At 32.9% G+C, this 15473-nt stretch overlaps 1 protein-coding gene across 12 annotated transcripts in view; it reads left to right on the top strand.

Annotated features, from left to right (window-relative positions):
* Window positions 1-532: 532 nt before the first annotated feature.
* Window positions 533-15473, top strand: part of LOC106665824 — a 40321-nt gene continuing 25380 nt past the window's right edge. For 11 of the 12 annotated variants that reach the window (XM_014392586.2, XM_014392585.2, XM_014392582.2 and 8 more), the window contains exon 1: window positions 533-1293. In XM_014392586.2, the coding sequence (XP_014248072.1) occupies window positions 676-1293 (618 nt within the window). In that variant the 5' untranslated portion in view covers window positions 533-675. The remainder of the gene's footprint in view (window positions 1294-15473) is intronic. The other variant, XM_014392588.2, reaches the window with a different exon arrangement.

Below are 15473 nucleotides of genomic sequence, written 5' to 3'. Positions count from 1 at the left end.
ACTCATTCTCACATTAATATTGAGAACTTCTGGCTCAAGGTGAAGTCTTTCCATGGTTAAAGAGAATTCAATTGGATCAAAATGGAGAAAAGACAAGAAAAAGTGTTTGTTTACAAACTGAGTAATCTTCCTATTTACTATTGTTAAGTAAATCCGTTATTAAAAATGAGGATTAACGTTTGTTTGGTTTTGGTTTGTATTTTCAATTTTGCTTTATCCAACTAACAAGAATATATCGGTTAATTTAATTAAAATTAATTTTTTTTAAATATATCCCTATTCATATTTGAACAGTTTAAAATCAACAAAATTAAAAAATTGAAATTGAATGGTCGCACTCTCTTTAGATCGATACGTGAACTAACGAAACCAGAGCGGATCGAGGATTGAAGCGCTTTCTATTGAAGGAAGGTTGAAAAGCAGGCTCGCAAGTGGTCGTTCTCCTGCTATCTATTGGGAGAAGAGGGAGGCAACTAGAAGGTTTCACCATCGGCAGATGTCGTTATAGGGGGGATAGAGAAGGTCTCACTCGTGTTGCCATACGTCGGTAGTAATGTTGTGGCTAGTCGTGGTGACTGGCCGGTTCCTGGCACACGAGTGAAGAAACTCGATACCAGTCAGGGCTGCAATGCTATTTTAAGAGCCGAGAACTTCTCCCACAGTTTATTTATAGCGATGGTTGATCTCATTCCCCAGCCGATTTGGAACTGGGTGTCGAAAGCATGGAGGAGTATGGAAGACTTGGCGGATAAGATAGACGATCTCATCTGCACATTCGAAGGCGGCGGCGATTCGACCATGGATACCGTGGCGATGTACATGTTCGGATGGATGTTGTTGGGCCTGGTGGTCGTCGGTGTCGGACGTTTCGCCTACAGAAAATTCGTCACAGGGGAGAAAGTGGCCGTGGACAAAACCGAGCCTGCCGAGACACCGGCCATAACCAACAAGATTGACGCCCAGGAACCGGCGAAGGAGGTCGTACTCAAAGCCGTTTCCAAACCTCTCTCCGCCCCTGCAGTCTCTGCGGGTACAGGTAAATACGTTCCTCCGACTCCCCCGACCCGGAAAAGGCTCGGTTCGAAATCCGGACGACCGACCGGAGGTCCTGTGAAACCGAAACAGAGCACCGCCGTCCATCCACCCCCGACCGCAACAGGACCGGAATCCGAAAGTGTCAAGTGGGTGAATGATTTGTTTAATTGGTTATATTCCGATTTAGTTGTAGTGAATGAACTCCTTACCATTTGGATTCTCTCCCTAAACGAATTTACGAAGAAATCCGTAGCAGAGGTAAGATTTTAAAATCATAATCTATGACTAATGCACACATCTATTATGCACACCCTTACCTTGTCATACCGTACGTCATAAATCAAGCTTTTCCTTTCACTTGCATCCACTTATTTTCGCCTGGAATAGCATGGAGCGAGGTATCATCTTGCACAAAAACCCTTCACAAAAACTACATATACTTATATTAATTAATACGTTCGATGATGATCATGTCAGATTATAGTTTTGAACCCAATTAAATATAATTTTAATACAACTGGTGTAAAATGATATAAGTAGGATTTTTTATGCTTATCTATATAAGGTATAATCCTTATATAGATATAAGGAGGTATATAAAAGGCATCATCCTGCATAAACCCCTACACAAAAATTAATGAAGTAATAGTATTAAAGTCAGTATAATTATAATTAAACTCGTATATAATGATATAAAATCATATTTTTTAATCAAATAATTTATTATTTAATAGCAATAATACTATATAAGTAGGATTTTTATTTATTATTTTATTAAGGCTTTCCTGAAAAAGTATGGATATCATGAAGGAATTATCCTCCCTGCATACAACCCTTCACAAAAACTGCATATTCTTATACTAATTATCATCATTTTTCCCCTTACGTTATTGTCTAATGAAAATACGCAAAAATAAATCAAAGGGTTAATGTAAATTTGTGTAATTTTAATAAAACTGATATTTAGGTCTATAAAATCATATTTCTTCTACCAAACAATTTATTATTTAATAAAATTATAACTATGATTTTGCACACGCACATAGAAGTACGCATTGCTTAAAAAGTATGGATGTTATAAAGCAATGCATCAACCTGCATGAACCCCCACAAAAATTAATCAAATCATGGTATTAAAGTATATAATGTATAATTTTAATTAAACTCGTATGTAAAGATATAAAATCATATTTTTAAACAAAAAATAGTATTTAATAATACTACATATGTAGGATTTTTATTTATTATTTTATTAAGTCATTCCTGAAAAAGTATGGATATCATGAAGGAATTATCCTCCCTCCATACAACCCTTCACAAAAACTGCATATTCTTATACTAATTATCATCACTTTCCCCGTTACGTTCTTTTCAAGTGAAAATACGCAAAAATAAATCAAAGGGTTAAAGCAAATTTGTGTCATTTTAATAAAACTGATATTTAGGTATAAAAAATCATATTTCTTCTAACCAAACAATTTATTATTTAATATAATAATATGATTTTGCACACGTACATAGAAGTACGTATTATTTAAAAAGTATGAATATTATGAAACAAGGCATCAACGTGCATAAACCTCTACACAAAAATTAATCGAAACATAGTATTAAAGTATATAACATAACAGTTTGATAAAACTGTTATATAATGATATAAAATCATATTTTTTAACCGAATAATTTACTATTTAAACATTAATACTATATAAGTAGGATTTTGATTTATTATTTCATAATGGCATTACTGAAAAAGTATGGATGTCATGAAGGAATTATACCCCCCCCCCATACAACCCTTCACAAAAATTGCATATTCTTAAATCACTATCATCATTTTAATTAAATTATGTATAACTTTAAAAACTGATATTTAGAAATAAAAAATTCATATTCTTCTAACCAAACAATTCATTATTTAATATAATAATTAAAAAAAATTTAACTATGATTTTGCATACGTACGCATTGCTTAAAAAGTATGGATATTATGAAGTAAGGCATCATTTCCCCACTTACGTTCTTGCCTTTTGAAAACACAAAAATTAATCAATAGTGTTAAAGCAAATGATATAGAATTTTAATAAACTGGTGTACAATAGCATAATACCATATTCTGACCGAATAGATTCAACATTCAATAGTTCAAAAAGATTTTTGATTTCAAAGACATAAAAGATATGAATCACGACTTCGATATAGATACAAACAAAACTTGTGTACAGTACAAGGTATAGATTGGGTTGAGAAATTTGTTATCAAAATATGGTTAATTAAACCAACAGATAAATGTATAAATAATGTACTCAACGACAAGAACAACAAAAAAGAACACTGGTATTTTGTTGTTTACATTCAAATTGTATCTATTTTTATCGTTATATTAACTACAACATTCTTGTTTTAATGTAAGCCAACTATTGGGTTGTCCGGAAAATAATGCAGGATTTTGGTATTAAACAAAAAAAAAGAAACTAGTTACTTTAAAGCAATGTTCTTTAATCAAAATAATTTCCNTGTTGACATTCATACAAATGAGTAATCCTGTAAACGTAAACAGAATATTTTATATAGATTTTTTTTAATGAAAACTTAAAATCCTGCATTATTTTCCGGACAACCCGATAAATGCGCTCAGAAATTCATGAGTTTTAATAAAAAATATTTATGATGGTTTGAAAGAAAATTACCAAAACATCGAAAATTATTTAGTGATAGACTAAAATTTAACTAACAGTTTAATTTATGACTAAATGATTTTCTAGTGTTTTGGTGAAATTTTCTTTCAAACCATCATAATTAAATATTTTTGATTAAAACTTATAAAATTCTGATCTCATTTAATTTGGTTTACAGTAAAGTAAGTATGTTGTAATTAATATAACATATAACATATATATAACATTGTAATTAACATATGGTTTCAATGTAAACAACAATGTACCAGTGTAGGGTTTTACTGACCACCAATTTTAAAACTGTGCGTAATCTCCACTGAGAACCACGCCAATAGACTTATAAATTAAACCGAAATTAAACAATTTTTGAACTTTTTTCTTTCAGTATAAGGCTAATATTTCAACTATAAATGTAAAAGACACAGTTTGTGAGTAGAACTTTTTACTAACAAATTGGTGTACTCACATCCTCAAATCCACTTTTAGAAACTATTCATTGTTTTATTGTAATAATAATCCCGTAAATAGCATTTTTATACGTATATAACAGCATATATAGCATTTTATACGTATATATAGCATTACAAATAAAGTATATAACAAATTTTTATGTATTAATTTTGTTGTTCTCTATGTATAATATTTCTGTACCCTCAGGTCAAAACTGGATGTCTAATTTCTGCCAATTGAAATATGTGTATGTTTAAGGGTAGACCTTTTGGCTTGGCGTATTCCGTATAAAAGTCCAGAAGGAAAACGTGCCTTTTTTTAGACAATTCGAAAAGTTACGTCGACATTTCGTTCATTCTAACTGCCTATTTGTAGACTAAAATAGCACTGAAACAGAATAAGTGTATTTTTCTAGGTGCGCAAAGATATGTTTTTACATAATTGTATTAGCATTTGTTTAGTTGGTAACAAGTGAATTAGTGCAGTTGTCTCATATGTAAAGTATAGTCTTTTTTTAAATAACTTGACTTACCAAATTCTACCCGTCAACCAAATCGAAGGTATACGTGAATAACTGATGGTAAGATAATTGTCAGTGCAATTAGGTTATCTAGGTTTGACATCTATTTTGGTTTTTGTTGCCTAGTCCTAAGCTGACTAATCCCATTATCTGACTTATCCAAGAAATTTTGAACCAATAGTCAAATTTTTTTTATGGTGTCCATATTGATTTTGTGAAACTCCATAATAAGATGGTAGGTAGGAAATAAATTGCCTTTTCCATAATACACATTTATTTCGTCAGTCGGTTTCGGTCGAATATAGACCATCTTCAGTAACTTTTTTTACCACTTTGTATGTAAGTCACCGAAGATCGTCTCTATTAGTCCGAATCGCATCTGGCGAAATAAATGCCAATTGTGGAAAAGACAATTTATTTCTAACCCATCATCCCAATAGTTTAAATTTTAACTGATAAATTGTGTGTTTTGACTAATACAGTTTTGCCCTGAGGGTACAGATTTATCTCTGGTCTTTTTTTCACACTTGCTTTTTTACCCTTAAAGAATCGAACAACTCACATTGGATAATGGTAGTGAATAGGGCACTGTCGGAAAAGAAACATCACAATATTGAAAGTAGAATCACGTACTGTTTTCGTAACACGGTATGAACATAACAAACAATCCCATATTCGCACTTCAAGAAAATATTTGAAGAATTGTAAATGAAATAATTTTTACCCTATTTTCATTATTTCATTTATAGAAACCCCAAAGGAAATTAATTAAATTTTAGAATTTTTATGTAAGGTAGAAAACCACCATAACTAGTTAAATTAATATTACTGAAAAGTATAGAACAATCGTATATCGCGAAATTTTCTGGTCATAAATGTGCCCGTAATTGTTTCAATTTCTTTCGTCATCGAAGTAAATAAATAGTGTTTCAAGTTATTGGCGTTTACATGCAATGCTGTTTCCACGTAAACAGTCAAGCGTCCGTTCCCTGGTTACCCGCAATACGGCATAGTTCACCCACTTTTTTTTGTCTTTTCTTTCCTATCCATGCATTCCCTGTTTCGATCGCATTTACTGTCCAGAAAAAACTCCATGTTGATATATTGAGATATTACACTTTTTCATTGTACACATGGTTATTTCCTAACTGAAAATCAACCATGCCAGTGGTCGCAAATATGTTAAAGGGTTTGAATTGGACTTCGAATTAATTAATTATCGTTTGAAATGTACGTACGTAAACATACCTTAACAAGTCTGACGGACTGGTATCTGAACAAATAACGTTTAAATCTCCTTAAGCTGTTTAATCCTTCCTTGCCACCTGATTTAATTCAACACAGTTTCGGTTCTTTCCGGTTCGCATTTGCATAGAAGCAATTCATCGAACACAATGTACATGCTTTATGGACAAATACCTCGTTTAAATTAAAACAATATTTACAGAATGATAATCATTTTGCCTATATACAAGTAAACAATTTTTTTAAATTTATTTTACTTTTGACTCGTGTATATTGGCTTAAATGCGTCGAAGGAAGTATGTACTGTTCATTTGTTTAGTCTAAAAGAAAATATATCTCGTGTACTCCTTCCACTGCGGATTTCTTTCCTATCTGCTGTCAAGCCGTGAATCGTTAGGCTTTTGACTTTATTACCTCAGACATATTTCTTTCTTTTAAATGGATAACTTCGAAAAAAGGTAACTTGGTGTTGGTTAAGATTCAATTTGTATTCGTACGAAAATAATAATAGGAACAACCAGTTTTTGGACTTCTGAAAGATCCAAACACCCTCTAATTCGAAAATTAATTAATTTTACATTCTAGTTCGGAAGATAGGCAGTAAAAGAAAATCAATTGAGGGTCATTGGGTTTTATCCACAAACCAGGCATTTCCAGGCTATAGATCTTCATTAGCCTCTTTGATACAACTTTGTTGTTATGGCGACCTAAGCTGAGTTTTGATCATATTAATCTTTAATCGATTATTTTGACAAGTTTGGCCAACGACGCAGATTAGACTTTAGGAATAATTATAGCACCAGCAATACCATGTTTTAATTGATTAACAAGTATGATACAATTATAGTGGCTCTCTGTTTATCGCGCTCGATTGCGAAATTGTTCGTTCTTCGTAAATTGTTTGTTAACATTTTAACCAAGATTGCGTAAGTTGACCTTAAAGACGGTTTTAAAATAAAATTTTCCAAGGGTTGTGTTCTGCTGTTAACAATTTACGACAGGATAAAACGTCCCCTGGCGCCCTTTTGTCTGAGGAGTGTCTACAATTAAGCAGCTGTAGGCCATAATTCCATACGAGAGGCGATGTATTATATATGTTCGTAACTAGCGAAATCTTATCAAAGATCTTCTTGATAATGAGAAGGAAGAAAGTTTAGAGGTAAAAATACATAACTATCCAATAGAGAAAAACTATGATCATATAAGAATAAAATATAAACGTTAACGTCGTTTAATAATTAACAATATTTCATTTCAATGGCTTTAGTAAGTTAGACAATAATAATACATATATGTTTTTCATAGATGTATGTATAGAGAGATTTATATATTATACTTTTGTCTATTCTGTACTTGACAACCTGAGGCACAAATGAGAAGCTAGCATTTTAGGATATCGGCTTAGTTTTCATATAAAACCCTACAGCCAGTATCAGATCGAGACGCTGAAATAGCTGCAGGTTGAAAAATACGCGTGAAAGACCAGAAACAGAAGTAAAAACACCTAGTGCATGGCCTCAACCGTTTGTGGGCCCGTAAACTTCCCACTTATTTTAATAAATTTCAGAATCTCGTTAAATAGAACTAAACTTGAGCGTAAAAATTTGAGACATTGAGGATGGACAATATTTTAAAGTGAGATAACGTCGAGAAGTTGACCAGTATGATGATGTGAGAAAAAAAAGGGGACGTCCTGTGTTCCCTGGGCAAGTTTAGCCCTTGAGCTCTGGGCAATGCATACTTTTCCACGTTGGTCTTTTGTAAATGGTTTTGATTGCGTCTCCGATAATATTTCCAAAAAACAATAACAATAAAAAATAAATAAAAATAATCCGATGAAAAACAGAATGGATAATATGATAGTAAAAATAGAGTGATGAAATGGAAGATCTTGATGGGTTTTTTTTATCGATTTTCTCGTTTTAAAGTAAAATACCAACGAAAGTAATTGGACAGTATTATGACGTTAGGAAAAGGCAGATCATAGTGATAAACGATGAATTTGCATGTAATCCGACAAAATGGTAGGTTAGATGATGTGACTATATAATGGAGTTGGGAAATGAAAGATCATGACGATCTATGATAGATTTTTCTCCTTTTAACAGGAACATCGTAAATTTATCTTGGTTGATTAATTTCAACAACAATCTGTTCAAAACATAACCCCCCAAAAAAACCTAAATTGTTCAAATGTTACATTATCGTCAAAAAAGTACTCCTAGGGCTATCCTATACTTTATACCCTCAAGGCAAATGATGATTAATGGCTACCCTTACTAAACCATCTAATATACTACCAAAGTCTCCGGGAAAATAAATTCGCTGTTTCGAGACCGCTTTTTAGTAATTTCCAGTGGTTATCTTCTTTTAGATCATTTTTGACACCTTTACAATTCGCTTAATTTCCTCCTGAGCAAAACCCAGATGATCAATAAGGATCGAATCGCCTTTATATATTCATTTTAAAAATTTTGTAGTTACCATTCAGTGTCCTAAATAGATTCGCTAAGATCACACTGGGTTTTATGTTTCATCATCCCTGATCATCCAGGTCCTCCGTATTGATTTCTCTGCAAAAAATTGTTGCCCAATCATCAGCCCTAAGTTCACTCATTTTTAATTTTCTAGCAACTTCTAGTTTTTGAAGAAGAAAAAGCCTTTTTTACATTAATTTTAGAATGTTTGTACTTATCATTCAATTATCATAAATTGGTACAGTATAGACACATTCGATTTTATGTTTGATCATCCCTGATCATAATGGCCATCCGGATTGGTTTTTATGCATGGAATTATTGCCAGGATCTTTTTTTAACATTAAATTTACTCATTCCTGGTTTTTAAACTTGCTAGGTATTTTTGATCCCCTACAAAGCCAAAATTTTATTCGTAGGAATTTAAATTAATGCCAACCGTTTAGCTCGAAAAGATAATTACTTCAAACAACATGAGATCATCCGTAAAAAAGCAACTTCCGTGACAAAAGGGGTCGCGGCGTGTTATCGCTATTTTTTAAACGAGAGGGCAAACTGGTGATATCGAACTGATGGCCAGTGAAAAAATGTATAGTTCATACCCTTTTATACAAGTTATATACATAATAGGTTAAGGGGTGGAGTTATGGCGTCATCAAACTTTTGAGTCTGTTAATATTCTTTTACGGTGAATTAACAAAACATAATTTCATAAAAGACGTAAATTCGTTAATTTTGGAAATCTGAGAAACAGGGCTTAATAGTTTATACAGTAAGTGAAGCCAACACCGCAATTCCCTGCGGACCTACTAAGTTCAACCACTGGAAACAGTTCCCAATATTAATTGTATCCTGCTATCGATTGATAATTAAAATCATTTATAAAAGAAAGTAGAGCAGCATGTTGGAGAAGTTGATCGAGGCCGTTAACCCTTTCGTCAATTGCTCAAGGACGAGTTGTCAATGTATTTTATATACCAACCAAATATATTTTCCTTGCATGATTGAAACGTTGCAATAGATATTTTCTGCTATGATCAAGACAAGAAAGTTGCAACACTTTCTTTTCGATAAAGGATCGAACAAATCCTCGTACTCTCCGAACTGAAACTTTCACGAATTGTAAATGTCAGAATAACTGTACGGCTTATATTCTACACGCTCTTGACAAGTTTGACTGACTTATTCGAATTAAAGTTTTTGTTTCGAAGTTAAAGGCATAAAAGAAATTATAGGACTATGGAGAAAACAATTAGCCGCATAATTTAGATTCTTTTCCCTAGGGAAGTAAAAACCCCTGCTAAATTAGCGGAAGAGGCTTAATAATGTATCGATAAAGTCTCCTTTAAGCACATTTCCCATAAAATGTTAATAAGGGACACCTTAGAACCGCATTGCAAAATTGTCTCATAAATCTAGAAATAACGCCCCCTGACGTACCTCTTTTACGTTTTTACGTACACAGGCTAATTCAATAAATTTTATCTATCGTTATCAATATTTCAACCTCGATACTTGGGTTTGCCATTAAGAAGTGTGTAATTTCATACAAATAAAATAAAACCATTAACGCTTAAGGCTAAAATGTTTGGTGACTTGTAGTAAACAACGAATAATTTACAATGTAAATGATGTGTCAGAGAGACTATTATATAACGACAAATGACGATTATCTTTGCCTATTAAAGTAATTAGTTTAATCACGGTCATACAACAAACGTGTTAATTTCTTAGCACCCCTTGAGATGTTTGCTATTTATTTCTTGTGCACATGACTAGCAATTTGACTTGAGGTGGTTGTAGTAGAGCCTATGGCTATGTAGTGCTTATAGTCTCGTACCGTTACCCATCATCTTTGAGCCATCTGTGTACCATAGAAGAGCTCCTTATTTTGTTTTACCTGTACGACGACCATCTTTTTCTAAGGTACTTTCGTCATTTCAATTGTACGTTCGTCAGTCTGTGTTAAAATTTCTCTTGTTATTCGATAGAAGTTATGCCCAGAGAAAAGCAATACGAAGCCTTGTACATTTTATGAAAGATTGGCTGGATTTGGATCAAAATTGATTTAAATCATGTTTATAATTGTTTAGTTTTGTATTATCCTATGGATTAATTTTATTCTAGAACAATGTTTATATGGAAAAAAGATCTTGTGGCCTTAGAAGTCCGGTTGAATCCCAAGATGAACATTTTTGTGTGATTATTCGGAGGTCGTGAGATGCAGTCTGGTGACCCAGGTTTTCGAAAAACATTTTCTTTATCGTGCCAACGTTTCGATGTTTAATGAGATCATCTTCAGAGCTAAAAGTGTTTGTTTTCTGTGTAGATGTGGCAATCTGTCGTGTTGAGAGTGCCCTAAACACCACACATTTTTTTTAAATTTCTTAAATATTATTCAGATATACATTCTTTAATATACTCTTTTTGTCCAAGTGTATTGCTTTTGGAAGTTTCGCCATTAACTTCAACCAGCGTTGGGTAATAGTAATTAATAAAAGAAGAAAAAGACAATCCAAAATTACAAACAAAGAATAAATTACAGTAAGTGTGTATATGTTCGATAACAATTTCGAGACAAAATGCTAAAAGAAAAGACGTTCGATAAAGAGAAAATTATTATTTATCCATGAAGCACGTTTAGTAAATGTCGGGTCAAAGGGCAGAACCCTACACTCCGCTTGTTTAAATGTCATGCACAATGAATGTGAACAGTCGACATTAATAAACCATTTTATTAACTCATCTAATGGTTACTAAATAATTTAATTCGATTATCTGTAGAATTTTTTCTTGTGACGTCACTGATACTCTAGCTTTTGGAATTGATGATGTAGTCGTACTGGCCAGCTTTGCATCCGCATTGCGGAGGAATATTGACCCTTTGGAAAATTATTGCTCGCATTGAAACTTATCAGTCACTTTAAATACATCAAAAATCATGATAGCGAGTAAAGAGTACTAGTTCTTTGAGAATAAAAGCAAGGTGCTCTTCACGCCCAAAATCTGTGTGACAATCTCACCTCAAAAATAAAATGTATACGTCTTAATTCGCGATGGATTCATTGTAGTCCAACCTTCTTCCAAACCCTTTTTTTTCTACCTAATATAAAGTTCAAACATTTTAAAGCTGTCCCATATTTTCCAGGTTTGAGGATGCCGAAGTTTCATCACTATTTAATTACCCGAACTTTACACCCAGCTACATCACGATAGACCTTTCAATTTTTTATATGTTAAAACCTCTACCTTTTATATTTAACAGGAACACTCTCGTTCCCTGACTAAAGACTTCCCATAATTACGGCGGGTGAAATGATAAATGGTAATTTTGTCCTGATTCCAAGCGCTCATTTCGCTAGCCCATTTCTTAATTTAACTTTGTGTACCTTATGTTCGCGTTAGGGCGGGTGTTCCTCAGGGAAGCATACTTGGTCTATTTCTATTGTCAGTATACATTGCAGATATTCCTACACATGTTAACATTTCAACACATACATTCGTTGATAATACAGCGATTTTTACACGTAATTCGGACCCCTCAATTAACACTCAACGCTTACAGCAATACCTGAATGAATTAACAGGATGGTTCACAAAGTGGAGAATGAAGATAGATCCCCACACAAGATTGAAAAGACATCAAACATTATACGTTATAAATTATTAAAAAGACTACTTGACTCACGATCAAAATTAGGCATTGAAAACAAACTTTTAATTTGCAATAATTTACAAGACAATGATTAGACTCGTTAGACTCTCTGGGCGTACGATTGTGAAGTGTGGGACTCATCCAAGGATTCCAATATCACTCTAATCTAAAATTCTCCGTCAAATTATAAATGCTCCATTTTACGTTTCAAATTACACTATTCATAACGACCTACTCATCACGTTTTTACATGAACACTTGAAAACCCGCTATAAAAAAAAATTATCAATCATTGAACACACACACAATAACCTATTAGTTCGACATTTATCTCTGCCAACCCTATTTGAAAATCCTCCAAGACGATTGAAACTGGCCTTACCATTGAGTGAAGAGTGCAAAGATTTCAGTGTGCGGAATGGTGCCTGCCACTGGGCAACTTCTCCTACAAGGACTCAAGTGACAAATTCAACATATATGAACATATTTACTTAATACAATATTTTTAGTTGTAAGTATCATATAAATGTAATTTTAAAAAAACTTCTCCAAATACTCGGCTTTTTAATCATCCAGTTGTTCCAGGCACTTTGAAAGTTGTACTGAATTAGCCCTAAAAACCAATATGTTTCTGCTCTGCTACTCGACCATTCAAAGACATTCTATTACATCCCCAATAATAATCTGAAGCTGTCTCCTTAGTAATTTATGTTGGTTTTCAAACTTGAGTGCGAACTAGTGTATCTTAACTACTCCCCTCTGAGAGATAATTCTGTTGAACGTCATTCTGTTGCAACGGTTCATTGTGTAACTCTTGACCTTTTTCATTTATTGGCTTCAGAATTTCGGATTCTCTTTTTGGGAACTACGCGAGTTTTGTAAGCGTGTTTGGTTGCAAAACTTAATTCCCCTTGTTCAGATCTCGTTGGCTTTGCACAGAGTGCACTGGAGTACCGCAGAGAGATCATGGAGCAGTTTAATTTTTAATTTCATACTGAGAAACTCTAAGAGTTTTTAATTTATGTTTTTACTTATGTTCTATTCGAGTGAATTTTCCCTACAAAAGTTAAAAAAAAAAAAAATTAAAAATGCTTTATTTACATAAGTATCATGAAACTTTAAAACTTATCTTACTTATACTTATACTTATAGAACTATTACTCATTTCTTGCTCAGATATATCTAATGGTTAAAACTGTTCAATGAAATTAACGCATAACATTTCCTGGGGTATTTTACGTTTTTCTTATAATATTATTACCGATAATAATTCAAATGAATTCAAATCTGAGAATTCATTGGAATCTTCAGCCATATTCTTGGACAATTTGAATTACTGAAAGCTATTCCATAACGAACTATCTTTTATCCATGCTTCTTAATTTTGTCTCCTACCTCATTTTTTTACGATTAGTAAAACTTGGGGCTGATTAAAACAGCTTAAGTTTAGCCCTGATAAAGCTGATAGGAATTTGATTTGAACATGTTGTCAGTCGAATGCATAATGAAATACTTAATATCTGTTCTCTCTCGAAAAAAAAAGAAAAAACAGGTAGAGATGGAATAAAACTTCCGTATCTCCGTTCTTAAAGTTTAAACTAAGAAAATAGTGAGAGAATTGAATAATCCCATAAAAACGTTGCATTTACCATCTCCTATCTTTTTCTCTTTCTATACTATTTAGATCGTATAGATCCTTCTCTCTCCCCCACACTTCAGCCAAAGCTTTTTTAATATTATAGAAAGATAATAATGTAGAGGCTATTTTTATAGTTTTTTCATCATATAGATATTTCTTTCTGGTAATCTAATCAACGTTATAAACAGCATTTATCTTTTCTTTTTTACTTCCCAACGGAAGACTTTATTTAATCTGGTTCCCATTGTGATTACAGATTAACATTAACGTTATCTGAGCTGTGCATAGGCCTCGATCAATATATTGTCTTGGAATTACCAAGGAAGTCTTTTGGTTTTTACATCTGTGAAGTAGTAAAAATGCTTATGTTAAGGCATCGGAATACATGGTGAAATCAATTCTTATTAAAATGTAAAAGCCAAATGGAATTTTTTCCACCATTCGCTATTGCACTAATAAGGTCATTTTTCTTTAAAAAACCGTGACATCATCTCAAGTCCAAAGGTTGCTGGGATCCGCCTGTACAATTCCAATTCGATTTCTTTACCCAATTTCCTCTCCGAGATACGCTCTCCTTGGAATTTATTTTAAAATTACTATTGTCCCTTTTATTATTAAAGCGCGGGCGGATCGTTTCCTTCTATTGTCCCGGCCCGATTGGACGTAACGAAAGTAGTTCTTCAATTTTCACGTGGGATCTGGAGCAAACCGCTTGTGCTCCTGATGGGAAATTTTACTTCGCGTTACGCAACTGAAGCTGACATCAGACAGAACGACAAAATATAAATTGCACGTTTTCTCTGACCTGTTTCTTTTTTCTGGTTGAAAATTTTAACAAGGGGAAAAAAGGTTATTTTTCATCTCGATAAAACTAAACTTTTATCATGTAGTGTGAGACTGATAATATTGATCTAACAATCAGTTTATATTAATTAAAAACTTTTAATCAATTCAATAATAATTTTTAATTACTGATTCAACCTTTTTTTATTTATCGATAAAAATTGTTTATAATTAGTATGAACTTTTCCAGACAGATAGTTGAATTAAATCGTTTTATCAAACGTCTAGGTCATATCTGGTCGTCCTTCGTCTAAAAACCTCGACGATTAAATTTGATGTTTTGCCCTCGATAACTTTTTGGGAACAGCGTATAATTTTTATTTTGTTAATAATTATTATTGTTGTTAATATTTTGTTTTATTGTCGGTTTATTATGCATATTTGTTAATTTAACATTCCCGCCTGGAGGGGTCAAATACACGGGCGATGGGTGATGTAATAAACCATTGAACCTCAATACTGTGTATTAATTATTTATTAACGTGAAATACATTTTTGTGAAAATGTTTGAACAAATTAGCAAAAAGTACTCTTAATAATTGTTTAACTTTATAAACCCAGTCTAGACGTAATAGGTGGATTGAGATCGCTTTCTTGCGATGGTTGTTACAGGTTTAGATGTTTCCACAGGAAGTAATATCTTCTAATGTCACTTTTTATAGAACCGAACACTTTTTGTTTCTCCTCAAGGCAGACAACTCCTTTTAAACGTGATATCTTTAAATAGTACATGGATAGCAACCTAGGCCCGATACTGGCAAACATAATCATGACACATCTATTAAATACAGTCTTACCACAACTTCCTTTCACATTACCCTTCCTCACTAAATACGTAGATGATATATTGACAGCAGTTCACACAGATCAAATTCAAACTACATTAGATACATTTAATAGCTTTCACCCACGCCTACAATTTACACTTGAA

The sequence above is a fragment of the Cimex lectularius genome, unplaced genomic scaffold (assembly GCF_000648675.2).
Source record: "Cimex lectularius strain Harlan isolate CLEC.00 unplaced genomic scaffold, Clec_2.1 scaffold54, whole genome shotgun sequence".
In the NCBI taxonomy this organism is placed as follows: Eukaryota; Metazoa; Arthropoda; class Insecta; order Hemiptera; family Cimicidae; genus Cimex; species Cimex lectularius.
The sequence above is the reverse complement of the archived record's forward strand: the minus strand, read 5'-3'. Positions and strand labels throughout refer to the sequence as shown.